The sequence below is a fragment of the Salvelinus fontinalis genome, unplaced genomic scaffold (assembly GCF_029448725.1).
Source record: "Salvelinus fontinalis isolate EN_2023a unplaced genomic scaffold, ASM2944872v1 scaffold_1246, whole genome shotgun sequence".
Taxonomy (NCBI): domain Eukaryota; kingdom Metazoa; phylum Chordata; class Actinopteri; order Salmoniformes; family Salmonidae; genus Salvelinus; species Salvelinus fontinalis.
The window spans coordinates 2,501-29,915 of NW_026601455.1; the positions used below are offsets into that span (position 1 = coordinate 2,501).

General features: G+C 45.1%; 1 protein-coding gene across 1 annotated transcript; it reads left to right on the forward strand.

Moving 5' to 3' along the window:
• Nucleotides 1-267: 267 nt before the first annotated feature.
• On the forward strand, nt 268-27,174 carry LOC129848867 (oxysterol-binding protein-related protein 3-like; the record flags this gene model as incomplete). The annotated part of the gene is given in 12 exon segments (XM_055915962.1): nt 268-405; nt 1,572-1,662; nt 1,860-1,984; nt 2,480-2,599; nt 5,678-5,815; nt 5,936-5,999; nt 7,485-7,563; nt 10,508-10,652; nt 12,719-12,863; nt 15,268-15,394; nt 18,598-18,720; nt 21,314-27,174. Coding segments are annotated over 12 exon segments (1,392 nt in total), but the record flags the coding sequence as incomplete, so codon positions are not given.
• Nucleotides 27,175-27,415: the final 241 nt, after the last annotated feature.

Consider the following 27,415-nt stretch of genomic DNA (forward strand, 5'->3'; position numbering starts at 1 on the left):
AATGAGTTCAAATTAATCTAAGTCTAAACCTAGCTGAATTAATCTGAGCCTAAACCTATCTGAAATAATCTAAACCTAAACCTAGCTGAATTAATCTAAGCCTAAATCTAACTGAATTAATCTGAGCCTAAACCTATCTGAATTAATCTGAGCCTATATCTAGCTGAAATAATTTGAGCCTAAACCTAGTTGATTTAATCTGAGCCTAAATCTAGTTGAATTAATCTAAACCTAAACCTAACTGACATTATGTTCTCCTCTTATTAGAAGCAAGACTCCACAGATGGATCCCACCGCCTAGTTCACCAGGCGTCCAATGAGAGCAGAGCGTCCATCACAGAATCTCTGTCAGAGTTCTTCGATGCTCAGGAGGTTCTACTGTCTGCCAGCTCCTCAGAAAACGAGGTCAGTGTCTGACTGGGCTGCTCTCTCTCTCTGCTGTTGAAACCAGTCAATACTGGAGGAGGAGAGGAGAAGGGAGGGGGAGGAGGAGGGAGGGAGGGCTGGAGGGATAGGAGGACAGGGAGGGAGGGAGGATTGGGGAGGGAGGGGGAGGAGAAGGAGGAAGAGGAGAAAGGGGAGGCTACCGGGTGGGAGGAGGGAGGAGGGGGATGAAGAGAGAGGATGAGGAGGGAGGAGGATGAGGATAGAGGAGGGAGGGAGAATGAGGAGGGAGGAGGGAGGGGAATGAGGAGGGAGCGGGAGGAGGAGGGAAGATGAGGAGGGAGGGGGATGAGGAGAGAGGAGGAGAGAGAGGAGAGAGGGGGATGAGGAGGATGAGGAGAGAGAGGAGGGAGGAGAGATGAGGAGAGAGAGAGGGGGAGGAGGAGAGAGAGAGAGAGGGGGGAGGGGGATGAGAAGGGAGCGGGAGGAGGAGGGAAGATGAGGAGGGAGGGGGATGAGGAGGATGAGGAGGAGGGAGAGGAGGGAGGGGGATGAGGAGGGAGGAGGAGAGAGAGGAGGGAGGAGAGGAGGGAGGGGGATGAGGAGAGAGAGAGGGGGGAGGGAGGGGGAGGAGGAGTGAGAGAGAGAGAGAGGAGGAAAGAGAGGAGAGAGGGGGATGAGGAGGGAGGAGGTGGAGAGAGGAGTAACAGACAGGGAACTGGATGAATACTTTGTCTGGACACACTTCTGGCTTCAGACGTAATGAGGCACCTCCAGTCAGATCTCTGAGCTACAGAACATGTTCAGTATGTTTTCTGTCCCTGTGTGAAAGTTAATTACCCCCATCTAAAAATAAAATACCCTTACTGCAGAGAGGAGGTGTACATTTGTCAGTGTCTCCTCTGGGACCGATCGTCTCTCCTCTTCTCCCTCCCTCCTCCTCCGTTATCAAACCCACTGAATGCATCCCAAATGGCATCCTATTCCCTATTTAGGGCACCATTTTGACCAGGGCCCATGGGGAATAGGGAACCATTTAGGATGTTCTCATATGTTGTGACAGGATGTTGAAAGGGACCTGCCAGCTTCCTGTTTCCTGGTTCTCGCCTCTCTCAGGTGGGCGCTGTTAAAAAGGTATATTTGACCTGTCACTAATGATAATCTGAGATTTATTCTTTATCCTGCAGGCCTCTGATGATGACTCATACATCAGTGACAACGTCAGCGACAACATCTCCATGGACAACTTCAACAACGAGACGGAGAGACCTAACTCGGGTAAGGGGACACTTTACCATGTGTGTTCCAAGTGGCGCCCTATTCCCAGTATATTGCACTCCTGTTGACCAGGGCTCATAGAGCTCTGTTTAACACTAGTACAATAGGGTGCAATTTGGGACGTGTTTTCCTGGTTACGTAGTGACATGCAGTAGTTATGACCACTAATATCCTGATCATAACCCTCCACCCTCCAGGCTGTGAAGAGAACGGGACCCTTCTGAGAAGACGCAGGTCGTGCCTCCCGTCGGCCAGCCCCAACACCAGTAACATCAGTCTATGGAACATCCTTAAGAACAACATAGGGAAAGACCTCTCCAAGGTATCCATGGACTTTTAGCTTTATTTCTGTTAACTGTGTTGGTTTATTTCTGTCTCCTGTGTTGGTTTATTTCTGTCTCCTGTGTTGGTTTATTTCTGTCTACTGTGTTGGTTTATTTCTGTCTACTGTGTTGGTTTATTTCTGTCTCCTGTGTTGGTTTATTTCTGTCTACTGTGTTGGTTTATTTCTGTCTACTGTGTTGGTTTATTTCTGTCTACTGTGTTGGTTTATTTCTGTCTCCTGTGTTGGTTTATTTTCTGTGTCCTGTGTTGGTTTATTGCTGTTGTGTTTGTGATTTGTCTCTGCCTACGTAGAACGTTGAGATTCCTCTGTTGTGAAAAGCTCTAAACATTACTAAATGTCTAATTATTATACTTAGATTATTCCATTTGGTTTACGTGACATTATTACATAATTACTACATTTGTTTTCTTATGAAGGTGACCAAATCTAGCTTTGTGATTGCTGTGTAATTGTGTTGTAATGATTATTCAGGTGGCTATGCCTGTTCAGCTGAACGAGCCCCTCAACACCCTGCAGAGACTGTGTGAAGAGCTGGAGTACAGCGAGCTGCTGGACAGAGCTGCTAACACACAGGACCCCTTTGAACGCATGGTGAGAGGGGATGTGTACACACACACACACACACACACACACACACACACACACACACACACACACACACACACACACACACACACACACACACACACACACACACACACACACACACTGGACTCCTTTGAGGGTATGGAGAGAGAATATGCTCTGAATACACACACACACACACACACACACACACACACACACACACACCACACACACACACACACACACACACACACACACACACACACACACACTGGACTCCTTTGAGGGTATGGAGAGAGAATATGCTCTGAATACACACACACACACACACACACACACACACACACACACACACACACACACACACACACACACACACACACACACACACACACACACACACTGACACAGTACCACTTTCACAATGGGACCCGCACACATACACACACCGAACAAATTCACACATTTGGGCACACAAGACCCCTTCTGCACAAATGGTGAATAATACACACTCTTCACGGTAGTGCTGTAATGTCCTATGGACATTTGAGGAGAAATTAAATTTAATTCCCACTGGCTAGATCCTGATTGGACCCTTCGACTGTAGCCAGTAGTGTGCCTCGGCTCGCTCCGTTTTAAATTACTTGGTACAAATGATCTGTTTGGTTTTCTGCTTTTGTGCATATAATTATTTAACAGCAATTGTATATGACTACTAAAATGGATTGAGGATTTAGGATCAGCACTTCCCTGATTTGATGGTGCTTTGTATTCACTGACCAGTTTTTCTAAAGCTAGAGACATTTGATGAAAGCCTTTGAAGACATGGGACCTTACTGCGGTAATAAATCTGTGTGGAATATATTTCCTGCAGAGTGTTTGTTCCATTTGAAATGATGAATGTGTGTTACTGGCTGCAGTGGCTCAGTGTGAATGACAGGCATAGGACCAGAACTAGACCCACAGCTTCCAGACTCCCTGACCAATAGAAGTTGAGTGGAGTTTGTCAGAGAGGTGGGCGTCATAGCGATGATACATGAGTTGAACTAGAGAAAAGGGCAGAGGTGTCAGTAAATACAGGCTGCGTTCCAATTGGCTCCCTATACCCATTAAGGATGTGGTCAAAAGTAGTGCACTTGGGAATAGGGTACTATTTGGGATGCAGGCTGTATTTATTGACACATCAGCCCTTTTCTCTAGTTCACCTCATGGATCATCGCTATGACTGTGTGTTCTGTTCCTCCTCTCACTGCATTATCTGCAGGCAGAGCCAAAAATCAATCAACAGCTAGGCATTAGTTACAGACAGAGGTTCAGTAATGCTACATCAATCAATAGCTAGGCATTAGTTACAGACAGAGGTACAGTAATGCTACATCTATCAATAGCTAGGCATTAGTTACAGACAGAGGTACAGTAATGCTACATCAATCAACAGCTAGGCATTAGTTACAGACAGAGGTACAGTAATGCTACATCAATCAACAGCTAGGCATTAGTTACAGACAGATGTACAGTAATGCTACATCAATCAATAGCTAGGCATTAGTTACAGACAGAGGTACAGTAATGCTACATCAATCAACAGCTAGGCATTAGTTACAGACAGAGGTACAGTAATGCTACATCAATCAACAGCTAGGCATTAGTTACAGACAGAGGTTCAGTAATGCTACATCAATCAATAGCTAGGCATTAGTTACAGAGGTACAGTAGTGCTCTCTAGACTACAGAGAGCAAACTCTACCTTGTTTGTTAGTGTTATTAATAACCTGTATGATGAGGAAATATTTAGCCATTCAGCCACTTTCTCCATCACTTGTGTTAGTTTAACCTGCAGTAGCAGGCAGAGGAAGACAGCTCTAATCTGTGTTGAAGAGGAGAGGCTGCAGGCAGATGAAGACAGCTCTAATCTGTGTTGAAGAGGAGAGGCTGCAGGCAGCTGAAGACAGCTATCCCATCAGTGTCTTTGTGGGGTGGAGGAGATGGTGATGATGATGATGATGATGATGATGATGATGAGTGCTTTTTCCCCTGGCCCAGTGTGGCCTATCAGAGGGGACATCCAGATCCAGACAGCATCCACTCAGCCAGCCAGCCACTCTGGCTTCCTCTCAAATGGCACCCTATTCCCTATGGGCCCTGATTAAAAGTAGTGCACTAGTTCCATTGGGACACAGCCTCTCCCATTCAGTTTCACATTACTGAGGTCATCAGGCCCATTCTACTCAAGTGGATAGGAAATTATTTACATTTGATTTATTTGACTAGAAAAGTCCGTTAAGAACAAATTCTTATTTACAATGACCAAACCCTAACCCGGACAACACTGGGCCAATTGTGCGCCACCCTATGGGACTCCCAATCATGGCCGGTTGTGATTCAGCCTGGAATTGAACCAGGGTCTGTAGTAACACCACTAGCACTGAGATGCTGCGCCACTCGGGAGCCCAATGATAGCTTTATCTGTGGGATATCGAATGGGAATTTCACCAGCAATGATCAGTTGTTAGAATGAAGGGTTATTGAATGGTCCATTTGACACAAACTCACTGCAAACAGTTCTCCTGCAGACCCCCTGGGGTAATTATGGTGGGATGACCTCGTATCTCATAGAGATGTACTAGAGGGCTCATCTCCGCTCGGCTCATCTTTGGAGAATGGAGATAGCACAGCCAGTGCCATTGAGGGCTAAAACAGGCTTTGGGCCAAGTCCTCTATCCAACTCTATGGTTCCACTTTGCACTTTCTGTCATCCATAAAAACTGTCATAATGTCATTCTTGGGTTGGCCTTCTGTGTTTTGACTCACTAACTACTGTGTGTGTGTGTGTGTGTGTGTGTGTGTGTGTGTGTGTGTGTGTGTGTGTGTGTGTGTGTGTGTGTGTGTGTGTATGTGTATGTGTATGTATGTGTATGTGTATGTATGTGTGTGTGTGTGTGTGTGTGTGTGTGTGTGTGTGTGTGTGTGTGTGTGTGTGTGTGTGTGTGTGTGTGTGGTTATCCTGCTCAAGTGTTACTGATGATGGCCATTAGAATGTGCTGATGACTGAGACTTGAACAGAGGAGTAATGAACTGACCGGTGCTGTTAACTGTCTGTAGGTGTACATAGCCACGTTTGCAGTGTCGGGGTACGCGTCCAGCTACCACCGAGCGGGAGGGAAGCCCTTCAACCCGGTCCTGGGGGAGACCTACGAGTGTGACCGTCCCGACAAGGGCCTCCGATTTGTAGCAGAACAGGTAGTGTACACAGACCCACATGTCCTAAATATGGCCTGTAAGTATTTGTCCCACATCTGAAGAATTCATAGGGTTTGATCCATCAAGTACAAGCCTGCCATTCTTTATCTCTGTTCTCAGGTCAGCCATCACCCACCTATATCAGCATGCCACGCTGACTCTAAAAACTACATATTCTGCCAAGGTAAGTCAACACCATGGTCCTCTATAAACTATTACCCTTTCACCTAATACTCACGCTTTCACCTGATACTCACCATTTCACCTGATACTCCCGCTTTCACCTGATACTCACCATTTCACCTGGTACTCACCCTTTCACCTGATACTCACCCTTTCACCTAATACTCACACTTTCACCTGATACTCACCATTTCACCTGATACTCACCCTTTCACCTGATACTCACCCTTTCACCTGATACTCACCCTTTCACCTGATACTCACCCTTTCACCTGATGCACACCCTTTCACCTGATACACACCCTTTCACCTGATACTCACCCTTTCACCTGATACTCACCCTTTCACCTGATACACACCCTTTCACCTGATACTCACCCTTTTACCTGATACTCACCCTTTCACCTGATACTCACCCTTTCACCTGACACTCATACTTTCACTTGACACTCATCCTTTCACCTGACACTCATCCTCTTACCTGATACTCACCCTTTTACCTGATACTCACCCTTTCACCTAATACGCAACCTTTCACCTGATACTCACCCTTTCACCTGATACACACCCTTTCACCTGATACACACCCTTTCACCTGACACAGACACTGGGTTTATAACTAGGGGCTAGAGATTTTCCCGATCACGCAGAACACTGGTCTTAACCATACCAGCTATTACAGCTAGTCTGAAGCTGGAGGCCCTAACCAACCATACCAGCTATTAGTCTAAAGCTGGAGGCCCTAACCAACCATACCAGCTAATACAGCTAGTCTGAAGCTGGAGGCCCTAACCAACCATACCAGCTATTAGTCTAAAGCTGGAGGCCCTAACCAGCCGTACCAGCTATTAGTCTAAAGCTGGAGGCCCTAACCAGCCATACCAGCTATTACAGCTAGTCTAAAGCTGGAGGCCCTAACCAGCCATACCAGCTATTAGTCTAAAGCTGGAGGTCCTAACCAGCCATAGCAGCTATTAGTCTAAAGCTGGAGGTCCGAACCAACCATAGCAGCTATTAGTCTAAAGCTGGAGGTCCAAACCAACCATACCAGCTATTAGTCTAAAGCTGGAGGTCCTAACCAGCCATAGCAGCTATTAGTCTAAAGCTGGAGTTCCGAACCAACCATAGCAGCTATTAGTCTAAAGCTGGAGGCCCTAACCAACCATAACAGCTATTAGTCTAAAGCTGGAGTTCCGAACCAACCATAGCAGCTATTAGTCTAAAGCTGGAGGCCCTAACCAACCATAGCAGCTATTTGTCTAAAGCTGGAGGCTCTAACCAACCATAGCAGCTATTAGTCTAAAGCTGGAGACCCTAACCAACCATAGCAGCTATTAGTCTAAAGCTGGAGGCCCTAACCAACCATAGCAGCTATTAGTCTAAAGCTGGAGGTCCAAACCAACCATAGCAGCTATTAGTCTAAAGCTGGAAGCCGTTCCTCTTGGATGCACTAACGCTGCTGTTGTCTTTCCTGTGATGTCTTTAGACGTGAGGTGGAAAAACAAGTTCTGGGGGAAGTCTATGGAAATAGTTCCTGTGGGCACCACCCATGTGATTCTGCCAGGGTGAGTCCTTTACTGTCCCTCTCAATCCCACTCTACCAGACCACCCTTACTGACCAACTAGCCAATACATCCATGGTCCAACCAGACCACCCTTACTGACCAACTAGCCACTACATCCATGGTCCAACCAGACCCCCCTTACTGACCAACTAGCCACTACATCCATGGTTCAACCAGACCACCCTTACTGACCAACTAGCCACTACATCCATGGTCCAACCAGACCCCCCTTACTGACCAACTAGCCACTACATCCATGGTCCAACCAGACCCCCTTACTGACCAACTAGCCACTACATCCATGGTCCAACCAGACCACCCTTACTGACCAACTAGCCACTACTTCCATGGTCCAACTAGACCCCCTTACTGACCAACTAGCCACTACATCCATGGTACAACCAGACCCCCTTACTGACCAACTAGCCACTACATCCATGGTCCAACCAGACCCCCCTTACTGACCAACTAGCCACTACATCCATGGTACAACCAGACCACCCTTACTGACCAACTAGCCACTACATCCATGGTCCATCCTGACCCCCCTTACTGACCAACTAGCCACTACATCCATGGTCCAACTAGACCACCCTTACTGACCAACTAGCCACTACATCCATGGTCCAACTAGACCACCCTTACTGACCAACTAGCCCCTACATCCATGGTCCAACTAGACCACCCTTACTGACCAACTAGCCACTACATCCATGGTCCAACCTGACCACCCTTACTGACCAACTAGCCACTACATCCATGGTCCAACCAGACCACCCTTACTGACCAACTAGCCAATACATCCATGGTCCAACCAGACCACCCTTACTGACCAACTAGCCACTACTTCCATGGTCCAACCAGACCACCCTTACTGACCAACTAGCCACTACATCCATGGTCCAACCAGACCCCCCTTACTGACCAACTAGCCACTACTTCCATGGTCCAACTAGACCCCCTTACTGACCAACTAGCCACTACATCCATGGTCCAACCTGACCCCCTTACTGACCAACTAGCCACTACATCCATGGTCCAACCAGACCACCCAAACCTGTTTGTCAGTGTTCAGATATCACTCAAATAGATAATAGACTGATGATAGACTGATGACAGACTGATGATAGACTGATAATAGACTGATGATAGACTGATAATAGACTGGTAATAGACTGATAATAGACTGATGATAGACTGATAACAGACTGATGATAGACTGATGATAGACTGATGATAGACTGATAACAGACTGATAATAGACTGATGATAGACTGATGATAGACTGATAGACTGATAACAGACTGATAATAGACTGATAACAGACTGATAACAGACTGATAACAGACTGATGATAGACTGATGATAGACTGATCATTGACTGATAGACTGATAATAGACTGATAATAGACTGATAACAGACTGATGATAGACTGATGATAGACTGATAACAGACTGATAACAGACTGATGATAGACTGATAGACTGATAACAGACTGATAACAGACTGATGATAGACTGATGATAGACTGATGATAGACTGATAACAGACTGATAATAGACTGATGATAGACTGATAGACTGATAATAGACTGATAATAGACTGATAACAGATGGATAGACTGATAATAGACTGATAACAGACTGATGATAGACTGATGATAGACTGATAACAGACTGATGATAGACTGATGATAGACTGATGATAGACTGATGATACACTGATGATAGACTGATGATAGACTGATAGACTGATAATAGACTGATAATAGACTGATGATAGACTGATGATAGACTGATGATAGACTGATGATAGACTGATAGACTGATAATAGACTGATAATAGACTGATGATAGACTGATGATAGACTGATGATAGACTGATGATAGACTGATGATAGACTGATGATAGACTGATAACAGACTGATAACAGACTGATGATAGACTGATAGACTGATAACAGACTGATAACAGACTGATGATAGACTGATGATACACTGATGATAGACTGATGATAGACTGATGATAGACTGATAGACTGATAATAGACTGATAATAGACTGATGATAGACTGATGATAGACTGATAACAGACTGATAACAGACTGATGATAGACTGATAGACTGATAACAGACTGATAACAGACTGATGATAGACTGATGATAGACTGATGATAGACTGAATATAGACTGATAATTGTAACGGCTGTCTAAGTCGTTCTCCTCAGACGAGGAGGAGGAGTAAGGGTCGGACCTAAATGCAGCGTAGGTGGAATACATGATGATTTTAATAATAATAACGAAGACGAAAATATACTTGAGCAAACTACGAAACAATAAACAAAGTCAACAGACCTGAACAAACGAACTTACATAACACACGAAGAACGCACGAACAGGAACAGACTATATACACGAACGAAAACGAAACAGTCCCGTGTGGTGCGACATACACAGACACGGAAGACAATCACCCACAAACAAACAGTGAGAACAGCCTACCTTAATATGGTTCTCAATCAGAGGAAACGTCAAACACCTGCCTCTAATTGAGAACCATATCAGGCAACACATTAAACCCAACATAGAAACACATAACATAGAATGCCCACCCCAACTCACGCCCTGACCAACTAAACACATACAAAAACAATGGAAAACAGGTCAGGAACGTGACAATAATAGACTGATAATAGACTGATAGACTGATAGACTGATAATGGACTGATTTAATTCTATTAAAGGTACTTTTGTTGTTTTATACACTGACCTGCGTCTTATCTCATGCGCACACACACACACACACACACACACACACACACACACACACACACACACACACACACACACACACACACACACACACACACACACACACACACACACACACACACACACACTGAAACACAAACATATTGTGACACGCCCTCTCCCCGTCCTGCAGGTTTGGTGACCACTATGAGTGGAACAAGGTGACGTCCTGCATCCACAACATCCTGAGTGGGCAGCGCTGGATAGAACACTATGGAGAGATCTCCATCAGGAACACCAGCACTGATATCTGCCAGTGTAAGGTCACCTTCATCAAGGTGAGAGACAGGGGGGGGGGGGGGTATGTGTGTGTGTATGAACCGGAGGGGATATTTCACCTGTTTAACCTGATATTTAGAACAGTCAGTATTTGGGTTTGTGAGTCCCCCCTGGCCATTGCAGTAATAAAGTCAGTCAGTATTTGGGTTTGTGAGTCCCCCCTGGCCATGGCAGTAATAAAGTCAGTCAGTATTTGGGTTTGTGAGTCCCCCCTGGCCATGGCAGTAATAAAGTCAGTCAGTATTTGGGTTTGTGAGTCCCCCCTGGCCATGGCAGTAATAAAGTCAGTCAGTATTTGGGTTTGTGAGTCCCCCCTGGCCATGGCAGTAATAAAGCTGGTTTTCAGTGAGAGATATTCAGCCACTCTCCAGTCTCAGTGGACACTGGAAAGCTGGAAGCTGAGTGGAAATACTTCTTTATAAGTGGACACTGGAAAGCTGGAAGCTGAGTGGAAATACTTCTTTATAAGTGGACACTGGAAAGCTGGAAGCTGAGTGGAAATGCTTCTTTATAAGTGGACACTGGAAAGCTGGAAGCTGAGTGGAAATACTTCTTTATAAGTGTACACTGGAAAGCTGGAAGCTGAGTGGAAATGCTTCTTTATAAGTGGACACTGGAAAGCTGGAAGCTGAGTGGAAATACTTCTTTATAAGTGGACACTGGAAAGCTGGAAGCTGAGTGGAAATGCTTCTTTATAAGTGTACACTGGAAAGCTGGAAGCTGAGTGGAAATGCTTCTTTATAAGTGGACACTGGAAAGCTGGAAGCTGAGTGGAAATGCTTCTTTATAAGTGGACACTGGAAAGCTGGAAGCTGAGTGGAAATGCTTCTTTATAAGTGGACACTGGAAAGCTGGAAGCTGAGTGGAAATGCTTCTTTATAAGTGGACACTGGAAAGCTGGAAGCTGAGTGGAAATGCTTCTTTATAAGTGGACACTGGAAAGCTGGAAGCTGAGTGGAAATGCTTCTTTATAAGTGGACACTGGAAAGCTGGAAGCTGAGTGGAAATGCTTCTTTATAAGTGATGCAGGTTGGTGAAAGGGTTGTTAAAAGCTTAAATTAGTCAAAACTATGTTCCACACACACACACACACACACACACCCTGTGCATGGCCTTTCCCCTGAATGAACAACAACTCCATCCATCTCTGCGTTTTGAAGTTGAACTTCGTAGAGCCCATTCCAAAAGCTGACAGGTAATTGGTGTTAGTCTCTGAGGAGTTGAAAGGTCTACTGCAGTGTAAGATGCCAGGTCAAGACATGTAGGAGCTCATTATACAATATAACCTCTCCTGTCCTCTCCTCTTTCCTCTTTCCTCCCCTCTCCCCTCTCCCCTCTTCTGTCCTCTACTGTCCTGTCCTGTCCTGTCCTCTAGTGTGCTGTCCTCTCCTCTCTCCTCTCTCCTCTCCACTCTCCCCTCTCATCTCTCCTCTCTCATCTCTACCCCCTCTCCTCAACCCTCTCATCTCTCCCTTCTCCCCTCCCTCCTCTTTCCTCTCATCTCTCTCCTCTCACCCCTCACCTCTCTCGTCTCTCCTCTTTCCTCTCTCCTCTCATCTCTTCTCCTGTCCCCTCATCTCCTCAGTGGTTCTCATTGTAAACTACTGTACTCTACTGGTTCAGCATGTTGTGTTTGAACATAGATAACTCAACACTGCCATCTACTGGCTGATATATGAAGATGAAAATAAAGATATTTTATGACTCTTACCCACAGTGACTCATAGATCAGAGTAACAGACAAACTAAACCTGAGAACTATTAAATAAGAGTCATTTAGGGCCTGTCCCCAATGGAACCCTATTCCCTATACACTCTTAGAAAAAGGGTTCCAAAGGGTTCTTCAGCTTTCCCCATAGGAGAACCCTTTTTGGTTCCAGGTAGAATCGTTTTTGGTTCCAGGTAGAACCCTTTTAGGTTCCAGGTTGAACCCTTTTGGATTCTATGTCAAACCCTCTGTGGAAAGGTTCTAGATAGCATATTTTTTCTCTAAGTGTATACCGCAATACTTTTGGCCTGGGCTTGATATTCAAAAACAATTTAATGCATTCCTCCCTGTGTACAGGCAAAGTACTGGAACTCGAGTGTTAACGAGGTGGAGGGCACCATCACAGACCACAAGGGGAAGGTCATCCACAGACTGTTTGGGAAGTGGAACGAGGGGGTGTACTGTGGAGACCCACCCTCTGCCACCTGCATCTGGAGAGCCAGTATGTATGATTGTAATGATAGACTGAACCTGTTATACTGAGCCCAGTGGCTTGACCTACACATGCTATAGATCAGGGCTTTACATGTTTAGCCCATGTAAACATCGGCTGGAACTATCCATACTGTTCTTATCCGTACAGTTGATTTTTAAATGATCTCCTTATCTTCATTTCTACTAGTAGATACAGTACAGACCCCTTGTGTCTATATGTTAATTTCTACTAGTAGATACAGTACAGACCTCTTGTGTCTATATGTTAATTTCTACTAGTAGATACAGTGGAGACCCCTTGTGTCTATATGTTAATTTCTACTAGTAGATACAGTACAGACCTCTTGTGTCTATATGTTAATTTCTACTAGTAGATACAGTGGAGACCCCTTGTGTCTATATGTTAATTTCTACTAGTAGATACAGTACAGACCCCTTGTGTCTATATGTTAATTTCTACTAGTAGATACAGTGCAGACCCCTTGTGTCTATATGTTAATTTCTACTAGTAGATACAGTACAGACCCCTTGTATCTATATGTTAATTTCTACTAGTAGATACAGTGCAGACCCCTTGTGTCTATATGTTAATTTCTACTAGTAGATACAGTACAGACCCCTTGTGTCTATATGTTAATTTCTACTAGTAGATACAGTACAGACCCCTTGTGTCTATATGTTTATTTCTACTAGTAGATACAGTGCAGACCCCTTGTGTCTATATGTTAATTTCTACTAGTAGATACAGTACAGACCCCTTGTGTCTATATGTTGATTTCTACTAGTAGATACAGTGCAGACCCCTTGTGTCTATATGTTAATTTCTACTAGTAGATACAGTGCAGACCTCTTGTGTCTATATGTTAATTTCTACTAGTAGATACAGTGCAGACCTCTTGTGTCTATATGTTAATTTCTACTAGTAGATACAGTACAGACCCCTTGTGTCTATATGTTCATTTCTACTAGTAGATACAGTGCAGACCCCTTGTGTCTATATGTTAATTTCTACTAGTAGATACAGTGCAGACCCCTTGTGTCTATATGTTAATTTCTACTAGTAGATACAGTACAGACCCCTTGTGTCTATATGTTTATTTCTACTAGTAGATACAGTGCAGACCCCTTGTGTCTATATGTTAATTTCTACTAGTAGATACAGTGCAGACCCCTTGTGTCTATATGTTAATTTCTACTAGTAGATACAGTGCAGACCCCTTGTGTCTATATGTTAATGTCTACTAGTAGACACAGTGCAGACCCCTTGTGTCTATATCTTGACAAAGCAAAACATTTTTTTTTTTTTGCTAATTTGTACAAAAAATGGAAATGAAATATGACATAATTTACATAATTTACATAATTACTTTTCTTATCCATACAGTTTATTTTGAAATGTATCTCTATATCTTTATTTATACCAGTAGATATCTTAGCAAAATATCTGTCTGAAGCTAAACAATATTAATATACTGTAAGTAGCCCTGTACATCTGTACTTATGAAGTATTCCTTATCAGAATGGAATGGTGGAAAAAGTACTAAGTTCTCATAAAAGTAAAGATACCGTAATAGAAGTAAAATGTAAAAGTGAAAATCACACAGTAAAAGTCTGAAAGTATTTGGTTCTAAATATACTTAAGATTCAATAGTACATGTAATTGATCAAATATACTTAAATATCAAAAGTAAAAGAATAAATCATTTAAAATTCCTTATATTAAGCAAACCAGACGGCACAATATTCTTGTTTTCTCTTTACGAATAGCCAGGGTCACACTCCAACACTCAGACATCATCTAAAAACAAAGCATATGTGTTTGGTGAGTCAGCCAGATCAGAGGCAGTAGGGATGACCAGGGATGTTCTCTGTTTAGTGAGTCCACCAGATCAGAGGCAGTAGGATGACCAGGGATGTTCTCTGTTTAGTGAGTCCACCAGATCAGAGGCAGTAGGGATGACCAGGGATGTTCTCTGTTTAGTGAGTCCACCAGATCAGAGGCAGTAGGATGACCAGGGATGTTCTCTTGATAAGTGCTTGAATTGGACCATTTTCTGTGCTACTAAGCATTCAAAATGCAACGAGTACTTTTGGGTGTCATGGAAAATGTTTGGAGTAAAATGTACATCATTTTCTTTAGGAATGTAGTGAAGTAAAAGTAAAAGTTGTCAAAAATATAAATAGTAGAGTAAAGTACAGATACACAAAAAAACGTCTTAAGTAGTACTTTAAAATATTTTTACTTAAGTACTTTACACCACTGTTCCTTATTACATAAAAGGCATTTTTTACCCTGTGTGTGTGTGTGTGTGTGTGTGTGTGTGTGTGTGTGTGTGTGTGTGTGTGTGTGTGTGTGTGTGTGTGTGTGTGTGTGTGTGTGTGTGTGTGTGTGTGTGTGTGTGTGTTCTCAGATGCCATGCCGGCTGACCACGAGCAGTACTACGGCTTCACTAAGTTTGCTATGGAGCTCAATGAGCTGGACCCTTCACTAAAACTGCTGCTGCCTGCCACAGACACCCGGCTACGGCTCGACCAGAGGTGAGAGACAGAGAGAAGAGTGCTACTGTAACACACCGTTGTCTTAGCATGGTGTAGAGGCCAGCATGATGTAGGGGCCAGCATGGTGTAGATGCCAGCATGATGTAGAGGCCAGCATGGTGTAGAGGCCAGCATGGTGTAGAGGCTAACATGGTGTAGAGACCAGCATGGTGTAGAGACCAGCATGGTGTAAAGACCAACATGGTGTAGAGACCAGCATGCTGTAGAGGCCAGCATGGTGTAGAGACCAGCATGGTGTAGAGACCAGCATGGTGTAGAGACCAGCATGGTGTAGAGACCAGCATGGTGTAGGGGCCAGCATGGTGTAGAGACCAGCATGGTGTAGAGACCAGCATGGTGTAGAGACCAGCATGGTGTAGGGGCCAGCATGGTGTAGAGACCAGCATGGTGTAGGGACCAGCATGGTGTAGAGACCAGCATGGTGTAGAGACCAGCATGGTGTAAAGACCAACATGGTGTAGAGACCAGCATGCTGTAGAGGCCAGCATGGTGTAGAGACCAGCATGGTGTAGAGACCAGCATAGTGTAGAGACCAGCATGGTGTAGAGACCAGCATGCTGTAGGGGCCAGCATGGTGTAGAGACCAGCATGGTGTAGAGACCAGCATGGTGTAGAGACCAGCATGGTGTAGAGACCAGCATGCTGTAGGGACCAGCATGGTGTAGAGACCAGCATGGTGTAGAGACCAGCATGGTGTAGAGTCCAGCATGGTGTAGAGACCAGCATGGTGTAGAGTCCAGCATGGTGTAGAGACCAGCATGGTGTAGGGACCAGCATGGTGTAGAGACCAGCATGGTGTAGAGACCAGCATGGCGTAGAGACCAGCATGGCGTAGAGACCAGCATGGCGTAGAGACCAGCATGGCGTAGAGACCAGCATGGCATAGGCACCAGCATGGCATAGAGACCAGCATGGCGTAGAGACCAGCATGGCGTAAAGACCAACATGGCGTAGAGACCAACATGGTGTAGAGACCAGCATGGCGTAGAGACCAGCATGGCGTAGAGACCAGCATGGCGTAGAGACCAGCATGGCGTAGAGACCAGCATGGCGTAGAGACCAGCATGGCGTAGAGACCAGCATGGCGTAGAGACCAGCATGGCATAGAGACCAGCATGGCGTAGGAACCAGCATGGCGTAGAGACCAGCATGGTGTAGAGACCAGCATGGTGTAGAGACCAGCACGGCGTAGAGACCAGCACGGCGTAGAGACCAGCACGGCGTAGAGACCAGCACGGCGTAGAGACCAGCATGGCGTAGAGACCAGCATGGCGTAGAGACCAGTATGGCGTAGAGACCAGCATGGCGTAGAGACCAGCATGGTGTAGAGTCCAGCATTGTGTAGAGACCAGCACGGCGTAGAGACCAGCATGGTGTAGAGACCAGCATGGCGTAGAGACCAGCATGGCGTAGAGACCAGCATGGCGTAGAGACCATCATGGCGTAAAGACCAACATGGTGTAGGCACCAGCAAGGCGTAGAGACCAGCATGGTGTAGAGACCAGCATGGTGTAGAGACCAGCATGGTTTAGAGACCAACATGGCGTAGAGACCAGCATGGTGTAAAGACCAACATGGTGTAGAGACCAGCATGGTGTAGAGACCAGCATGGCGTAGGAACCAGCATGGTGTAGAGACCAGCATGGCGTAGAGACCAGCATGGCGTAGAGACCAGCATGGCGTAGAGACCAGCATGGCGTATGAACCAGCATGGTGTAGAGACCAGCATGGTGTAGAGACCAGCATGGCGTAGAGACCAACATGGTGTAGAGACCAGCATGGTGTAAAGACCAACATGGTGTAGAGACCAGCATGGTGTAGAGACCAGCATGGCGTAGGAACCAGCATGGTGTAGAGACCAGCATGGTGTAGAGACCAGCATGGTGTAGAGACCAGCATGGCGTAGGAACCAGCATGGTGTAGAGACCAGCATGGCGTAGGAACCAGCATGGTGTAGAGACCAGCATGGTGTAGAGACCAGCATGGTGTAGGGGCCAGCATGGTGTAGAGACCAGCATGGTGTAGGGGCCAGCATGGTGTAGAGACCAGCATGGTGTAGAGACCAGCATGGTGTAGAGACCAGCATGGTGTAGAGGCCAGCATGGTGTAGAGACCAGCATGGTGTAGGGGCCAGCATGGTGTAGGGGCCAGCATGGTGTAGAGACCAGCATGGTGTAGAGACCAGCATGGTGTAGAGACCAGCATGGTGTAGAGGCCAGCATGGTGTAGAGGCCAGCATGGTGTAGGGGCCAGCATGGTGTAGAGACCAGCATGGTGTAGGGGCCAGCATGGTGTAGAGACCAGCATGGTGTAGGGGCCAGCATGGTGTAGAGACCAGCATGGTGTAGAGACCAGCATGGTGTAGGGGCCAGCATGGTGTAGAGACCAGCATGGTGTAGAGACCAGCATGGTGTAGAGACCAGCATGCTGTAGAGACCAGCATGGCGTAGAGACCAGCATGGTGTAGAGACCAGCATGGTGTAGAGACCAGCATGGCGTAGAGACCAGCATGGCGTAGAGACCAGCATGGTGTAGAGACCAGCATGGTGTAGAGACCAGCATGGTGTAGAGACCAGCATGGCGTAGAGACCAGCATGGCGTAGAGACCAGCATGGCGTAGAGACCAGCATGGCGTAGAGACCAGCATGGCGTAGAGACCAGCATGGCGTAGAGACCAGCATGGCGTAGAGACCAGCATGGTGTAGAGACCAGCATGGCGTAGAGACCAGCATGGTGTAGAGGCCAGCATGGTGTAGAGGCCAGCATGGTGTAGAGGCCAGCATGGTGTAGGGGCCAGCATGGTGTAGAGACCAGCATGGTGTAGAGGCCAGCATGGTGTAGAGGCCAGCATGGTGTAGGGGCCAGCATGGTGTAGAGACCAGCATGGTGTAGAGACCAGCATGGCGTAGAGACCAGCATGGTGTAGAGGCCAGCATGGTGTAGAGACCAGCATGGTGTAGAGACCAGCAAGGTGTAGGAAATAGCAAATAGCATGTCATGCACAATACAGTTTTGTATTACACTCATCAAATGACCATTATTACAACATACACAGTTGGGTTTGCTTTATTGTGTTTCCAAATGAATCCAAATGTCCCTCCCTCTGTGTGTGTGTGTGTGTGTGTGTGTGTGTGTGTGTGTGTGTGTGTGTGTGTGTGTGTGTGTGTGTGTGTGTGTACCAGGCTGCTAGAGGAGGGTGACGTAGAGGCAGCAGAGGAACAGAAACAGAAGATAGAACAGCAGCAGAGAGACAGACGCAGAGTCCTGGAGGAAAACACCATGACACATCAACCCACATTCTTCAGGTGAACTCCTAGAGCTGGATACAGAGCGATGCCTAAACTGTCACGGACGTGGTGAAAGACAGGAGATGAGCACTCTAGTACAGGGCTTCCCAACCTAGGGGTCGCGGGACCTTCCTTGATTTGAGGGATCTTCTTTTTTTTACTATACAGTATTTATTTTTACAAATGCGCAATTGTATAAACCGATCTATAAGGACACATAGGTCTGCGATGCTAGAAACAAGTGGTAGACTCCCAGAGGAAGACACTGATGCACATGGGGTTATCTTTGCTTGGGAAGTAATCTGATACAATGTGCGATTCGGTTGCTATCAATTGATCTATTCACTTTGGGACCGATTCCACTTTGGAAATTACACGTTTCTTACGCACACCTTTCCTACGCACTTCTCAGTACCCTTGTATTGCCTTACGAAGGTGCATAATGGGCTCTGCAGGTGTTCTGCGCGCACTGAATAAATGTAATCCCATTTACTGGCCAACAGATTTTCTCGGGGAGTTTTCTGTGAGAAAGTTGATATGTTGAAATGTTTCAGTTTGCTGCCATATGACTGGTTTCACATTCGTCTCCAGTGATTAGAATGTCAAATAGATCTAAAACAAGTGTCATTTATATTTACAATCCCCTCATCCAAAACTGATTACTCATTTACCTAGCTCTAATCAATAGCTCTTATCAAGTACTCGTTTACCTAGCTCTAATCAATAGCTCTTATCAAGTACTCGTTTACCTAGCTCTAATCAATAGCTCTTATCAAGTACTCGTTTACCAAGCTCTAATCAATAGCTCTTATCAAGTACTCGTTTACCTAGCTCTAATCAATAGCTCTTATCAAGTACTCGTTTACCAAGCTCTAATCAATAGCTCTGATCAAGTACTCGTTTACCTAGCTCTAATCAATAGCTCTGATCAAGTACTCGTTTACCAAGCTCTAATCAATAGCTCTTATCAAGTACTCGTTTACCAAGCTCTAATCAATAGCTCTTATCAAGTACTCGTTTACCTAGCTCTAATCAATAGCTCTGATCAAGTTGTAAATTACAGTGCATGGAGAATGGTTATTCTTTGATTGGGGAAAAAAAGGTAATCTGATGCTTTTTCCACTTGGAATCGGTAGGTTTGCTAGACCTTATTCATAGTTTCCTAGCGCGTAAAAGTGGTGGAATTATGAGGGAATGAAGTCAAGGTCAGAGTCCGCCGTATCTGTAGACACACCTCCGCTACACCTTCATTTATTCAATCTCCACCCTGGACGAACAGCAGGTGAACATCACGCTATTCTCATGCTTTAGTTCAAGTTCAGATAATTACGTTCCATTTACTTGCGCTTAACTCAGGTCAGAATCGGGCCCTTTCTGTAAAAGAGAATACGTCCAATTAATTTGAGGGTTCATATAAATGATAATAATAAAACGTATTTGGTAGCGGAATAACATTGGGTCTAGACTTTATGTTTCTTATAAAGGGGCCCTTGGGGAAAAAATTGGCATCCTGTTCTAATGCATCTCCACAGCTAAACTCCACCTGCATTTATTCCCACTGGGTTTATTAAAGCAATAAGGCAGGAGGGGGTGCGGTATATGGCCAATATATCACGGCTAAGGGCTGTTCTTATGCACGACGCAACACGCCTGGATACAGCCCTTCGCCGTGGTATATTGGCCAAATACCACAAACCCCTGAGGTGCCTTATTGCTATTATAAACTGGTTACCAAGATAATTAGAACAGTAAAAATAAATGTTTTGTCATACCCCTGTTATCTCATTTACCACGACTTTCAGCCAATCAGCATTCAGGGCTCGAACCACCCAGTTTATAACACAATATGGATGTACCTATATAGATGTACATGTACCACAACAAACACACCAGGCATGTAACATGTCCATGGGAACATTAGGTTACTCCATTTTCAGTAGCTGGTTCTCAGTTTCCATTCAATTCTGTTGGCGAGCTTGTGAGTGAGTCCAATTTTAGTATTTTGTTCGTTAGTCCACTGTTAATACAATCCACAAAAATGTCAGCAGTCAAGTTTTCAAGATAGAGCACTTAGTAAAAAGCAAAAATGTGATGATGATGATGATGATGAGGCTGATAATGATGATGAGGCTGATGATGAGGCAGATGATGAGGATGATGATGAGGCTGATGATGATGATGAGGCGGATGATGATGAGGCGGATGATGATGAGGATGATGATGATGAGGCTGATGATGATGATGAGGATGATGATGATGAGGATGATGATGATGAGGCTGATGATGATGATGATGATGAGGCTGATGATGATGGTGAGGCTGATGATGGGGCAGATGATGAGGATGATGATGAGGCTGATGATGAGGTTGATGATGAGGCTGATGATGATGATGAGGCTGATGATAATGATGAGGCTGATGATAATGATGAGGCTGATGATGAGGATGAGGCTGATGATGATGAGGCTGATGATGAGGCAGATGATGAGGTTGATGATGTGGCTGATGATGAGGCTGTGTTTTGCATCATGATCTTTTTGTTGTTGATTCTTTTTAGAAGGTATTTCATTATTCAGTTCTTGTAAAGAATATGTCTTTCTGTTGTCCACAGGAAATCAAAGGACGACACCTGGGTTAGCAACAACACTTACTGGGACCTGAGGAAGGATCCAGGCTTTGCCCACCTGGACTGTCCGGTGTTGTGGTGACCTGAGGAGGGATCCAGGCTTTGCCAACCTGGACTGTCCTGTATTGTGGTGACCTGAGGAGGGATCCAGGCTATCACCACCTGGACTGTCCGGTGTTGTGGTGACCTGAGGAGGGATCCAGGCTTTGGCCACCTGGACTGTCCGGTGTTGTGGTGACCTGAGGAGGGATCCAGGCTTTGCCCACCTGGACTGTCCTGTATTGTGGTGACCTGAGGAGGGATCCAGGCTTTGCCCACCTGGACTGTCCTGTATTGTGGTGACCTGAGGAGGGAACCAGGCTATCACCACCTGGACTGTCCTGTATTGTGGTGACCTGAGGAGGGAACCAGGCTATCCCCACCTTGACTATCCTGTATTGTGGTGACCTGAGGAGGGATCCAGGCTTTGCCCACCTGGACTGTCCTGTACTGTGGTGACCTGAGGAGGGATCCAGGCTATCCCCACCTGGACTGTCCTGTATTGTGGTGACCTGAGGAGGGAACCAGGCTATCCCCACCTTGACTGTCCTGTATTGTGGTGACCTGAGTAGGGAAACCAGGCTATCACCACCTGGACTGTCCTGTATTGTGGTGACCTAAGGAGGGAACCAGGCTATCACCACCTGGACTGTCCTGTGTTGTGGTGACCTGAGGAGGGAACCAGGCTATCACCACCTGGACTGTCCTGTGTTGTGGTGACCTGAGGAGGGAACCAGGCTATCACCTCCTGGACTGTCCTGTATTGTGGTGACCTGAGGAGGGAACCAGGCTATCACCACCTGGACTGTCCTGTATTGTGGTGACCTAAGGAGGGAACCAGGCTATCACTACCTGGACTGTCCTGTGTTGTGGTGACCTGAGGAGGGAACCAGGCTATCACCACCTGGACTGTCATGTGTTGTGGTGACCTGAGGAGGGAACCAGGCTATCACCACCTGGACTGTCCTGTGTTGTGGTGACCTGAGGAGGGAACCAGGCTATCACCACCTGGACTGTCCTGTGTTGTGGTGACCTGAGGAGGGAACCAGGCTATCACCTCCTGGACTGTCCTGTATTGTGGTGACCTGAGGAGGGAACCAGGCTATCACCTCCTGGACTGTCCTGTATTGTGGTGACCTGAGGAGGGAACCAGGCTATCACCTCCTGGACTGTCCTGTGTTGTGTTGACCTGAGGAGGGAACCAGGCTATCCCCACCTGGACTGTCCTGTGTTGTGGTGACCTGAGGAGGGAACCAGGCTATCACCACCTGGACTGTCCTGTGTTGTGGTGACCTGAGGAGGGAACCAGGCTATCACCTCCTGGACTGTCCTGTATTGTGGTGACCTGAGGAGGGAACCAGGCTATCACCACCTGGACTGTCCTGTATTGTGGTGACCTGAGGAGGGAACCAGGCTATCCCCACCTGGACTGTCCTGTATTGTGGTGACCTGAGGAGGGAACCAGGCTATCACCTCATGGACTGTCCTGTGTTGTGGTGACCTGAGGAGGGAACCAGGCTATCACCACCTGGACTGGGTCATGTTTATTAGGCACAGGACTGAAACAGGGAAGGACTACCTGAACGTGTCCAGTAAGAAACGCGTGTGCGTTCATAAGGCACCAAACGGAAGAAAACAGACTGCAACTTCCAGTCCAATAAGACACTTTATTTTTTTGTTTTCAGTTGCAAAATGTTTTGCTACGGTGTGCACTTATAAACACGACCCTGTTTGGACTTCCTGTCTGTACTGTGACCCAGGCTGGCTCTGGGGGCTGGAGTCCTGCTGCTCTATCCGTCTCATTGGTTACGCCTCAAATGGCACCCTATTCCCTACATAGTGTACTGCCTTTGACCAGAGCCCTATGGGCCAAAGTAGTGCATCATACGCTAAAGAGAATTGGGTGCCATTTGGGACGTACCATCTTGCACATGTCCTTCTACTATCTATCATTCACATGTCCATCTACTATCCATCATTCACATGTCCATCTACTATCCATCATTCACATGTCCATCTACTATCTATCATTCACATGTCCATCTACTATCCATCATTCACATGTCCATCTACTATCTATCATTCACATGTCCATCTACTATCCATCATTCACATGTCCATCTACTATCCATCATTCACATGTCCATCTACTATCTATCATTCACATGTCCATCTACTATCCATCATTCACATGTCCATCTACTATCTATCATTCACATGTCCATCTACTATCCATCATTCACATGTCCATCTACTATCCATCATTCACATGTCCATCTACTATCCATCATTCACATGTCCATCTACTATCTATCATTCACATGTCCATCTACTATCCATCATTCACATGTCCATCTACTATCCATCATTCACATGTCCATCTACTATCCATCATTCACATGTCCATCTACTATCCATCATTCACATGTCCATCTACTATCCATCATTCACATGTCCATCTACTATCCATCATTCACATGTCCATCCATCATTCACATGTCCATCTACTATCCATCATTCACATGTCCATCTACTATCCATCATTCACATGTCCATCTACTATCCATCATTCACATGTCCATCCATCATTCACATGTCCATCTACTATCCATCATTCACATGTCCATCTACTATCCATCATTCACATGTCCATCTACTATCTATCATTCACATGTCCATCTACTACCCATCATTCACATGTCCATCTACTACCCATCATTCACATGTCCATCCACTACCCATCATTCACATGTCCATCTACTATCCATCATTCACATGTCCATCTACTATCCATCATTCACATGTCCATCTACTATCCATCATTCACATGTCCATCTACTATCCATCATTCACATGTCCATCTACTATCCATCATTCACATGTCCATCCACTATCCATCATTCACATGTCCATCTACTATCCATCATTCACATGTCCATCCACTATCCATCATTCACATGTCCATCTACTATCCATCATTCACATGTCCATCTACTATCCATCATTCACATGTCCATCTACTATCCATCATTCACATGTCCATCTACTACCCATCATTCACATGTCCATCTACTACCCATCATTCACATGTCCATCTACTATCCATCATTCACATGTCCATCTACTATCCATCATTCACATGTCCATCTACTACCCATCATTCACATGTCCATCTACTATCCATCATTCACATGTCCATCTACTATCCATCATTCACATGTCCATCTACTATCCATCATTCACATGTCCATCTACTACCCATCATTCACATGTCCATCTACTATCCATCATTCACATGTCCATCTACTATCCATCATTCACATGTCCATCTACTATCCATCATTCACATGTCCATCTACTATCCATCATTCACATGTCCTTCTACTATCCATCATTCACATGTCCATCTACTACCCATCATTCACATGTCCATCTACTACCCATCATTCACATGTCCATCTACTATCCATCATTCACATGTCCATCTACTACCCATCATTCACATGTCCATCTACTACCCATCATTCACATGTCCATCTACTATCCATCATTCACATGTCCATCCATCATTCACATGTCCATCTACTATCCATCATTCACATGTCCATCTACTACCCATCATTCACATGTCCATCTACTATCCATCATTCACATGTCCATCTACTACCCATCATTCACATGTCCATCTACTATCCATCATTCACATGTCCATCTACTACCCATCATTCACATGTCCATCTACTACCCATCATTCACATGTCCATCTACTATCCATCATTCACATGTCCATCTACTACCCATCATTCACATGTCCATCTACTACCCATCATTCACATGTCCATCTACTACCCAGCACCCCCCACGCATGTTGCTGCTTTATAATTCATTGTTGTTTTCATTTTTTCATTTGAGAGTTTATCCAGTTTATTGCCTTAATAGACAACATTTATCCGAGTAGTGTATTAATGTAGCGTTTATGCGAGCATACCCTTCGAATGCAGAGACTATTATGCAAAAATGGTGTCCTGTCTTTCCACCTGTAGTGTCTCATCGTGCAGAATAGAACACATAAGAAATACTGTATACTTCAACAAGGTACTAAATAATGAATTACTAGCCTTGTTGGTTCTGCAAAGACTGTCAAATAATCCTTCCCTTTTTGTATTGCCGCTCCTCGCTAACTTAGCTACTAGTCTACATTAGCACAGCTGTTGACTGTACAACACTGTCTTAACACATGCGGTTTTCTACCTCTGAGATGAGATTCCATGGTACTTGTAACACCATTGAGAAGGTGTACATGTCAAATATTTATTCTGCACCTGTCTAATGCCTTACTGGGGGAACTATATTGCGTTTTACTCTAATTCCTGTTTAAAAACAAACGGAGATGTTTTCAGTGTGTTAGTGTGAGGAGGAATTCTTTAAATAATGAAGTATGTATATGAAGTTTCATTCTAAAATGCTATATATCCATTTTCAGAAATGTTGGTGAATTAGCTTTTATTGTTTAAAGGTCATGTTTAAAGGTCAAAATCATGTTTTTCATGAAATTGGATGATATTTGAAGGAAACCAGATTAAAGTATTGATGACCAAGGTATGAAAAATTATCGTTGCTTCTATATTGATCAAGTTTGATCATAAAGTTACTTGCCCCTCCCCCATGTCAAACACTGGTAACATTGTATTCTCTTACCTAATTTACATAAGTACCGCCGGGTAACCAACATTGGAGAAGGCATGTTTGCGGAGGGGTGTGATTTATATAGCTAGGCTAGATAGATACTGTAGGGGTCAGCAAATAGAATTACAAGTTTACCCTATTCATCTATGGCAAAGACACTGTATTCAGATCACAGCCTTATTCTAAAATTGATTAAATAAATGTTTTTCCTCATCAATCTACACACAATACCCCATAATGACAACACAGAAAAAGGTATTTAGACATTTTTGCAAATAAAAAAATCAGAAATACCTTATTTACATAAGTATTCAGACCTTTGGCTATGAGACACGAAATTGAGCTCAGTTGCATCCTGTTTCCATTGATCATCCTTTAGATGTTTCTACAACTTGATTGGAGTCCACCTGTGTTAAATTAAACTGATTGGACATGATTTGGAAAGGCACATGCCTGTCTATATAAGGTCCCACAGTTGACAGTGCATGTCAGAGCAAAAACCAAGCCTTGCGGTCAAAGGAATTGTCAGGATTGTGTAGAGGCACAGATCTGGTGAAGGGTACCAAAACATTTCTGCAGCATTGAAGGTCCCCAAGAACATAGTGACCTCCATCATTCTTAAATTACAGAAGTTTGGAACCACCAAGACTTGCTAGAGCTGGCCACCCTGCCAAACTAAGCAATCAGGGGAGAAGGGCCTTGGTCAGGGAGGTGACCAAGAACCCGATGGTCACTCTGACAGAGCTCCAGAGTTCCTATGTGGAGATGGGAGAACCTTCCAGAAGGACAACCATCTCTGCAGCCATCCACCAATCAGGCCTTTATTGTACAGTCGTGGCCAAAGGTTTTGAGAATGACACAAATATTAATTTCCACAAAGTTTGCTGCTTCAGTGTCTTTAGATATTTTGTCAGATGTTACTATGAAATGCTGAAGTATAATTTCAAGCGTTTCATAAGTGTCAAAGGCTTTTATTGACAATTACATGAAGTTGATGCAAAGAGTCAATATTTGCAGTGTTGACCCTTCTTTTTCAAGACCTCTGCAATACGCCCTGGCATGCTGTCAATTAAATTCTGGGCCACATCCTGACTGATGGCAGCCCATTCGTGCATAATCAATGCTTGGAGTTTGTCAGAATTTGTGGGTTTTTGTTTATCCACATGCCTCTTGAGGATTGACCACAAGTTCTCAATGGGAATAAGGTCTGGGGAGTTTCCTGGCCATGGACCCAAATATTGATGTTTTGTTCCCCGAGACACTTAGTTATCACTTTTGCCTTATGGTAAGGTGCTCAATCAAGCTGGAAAAGGCATTGTTCGTCACCAAACTGTTCCTGCATGGTTGGGAGAAATTGCTCTC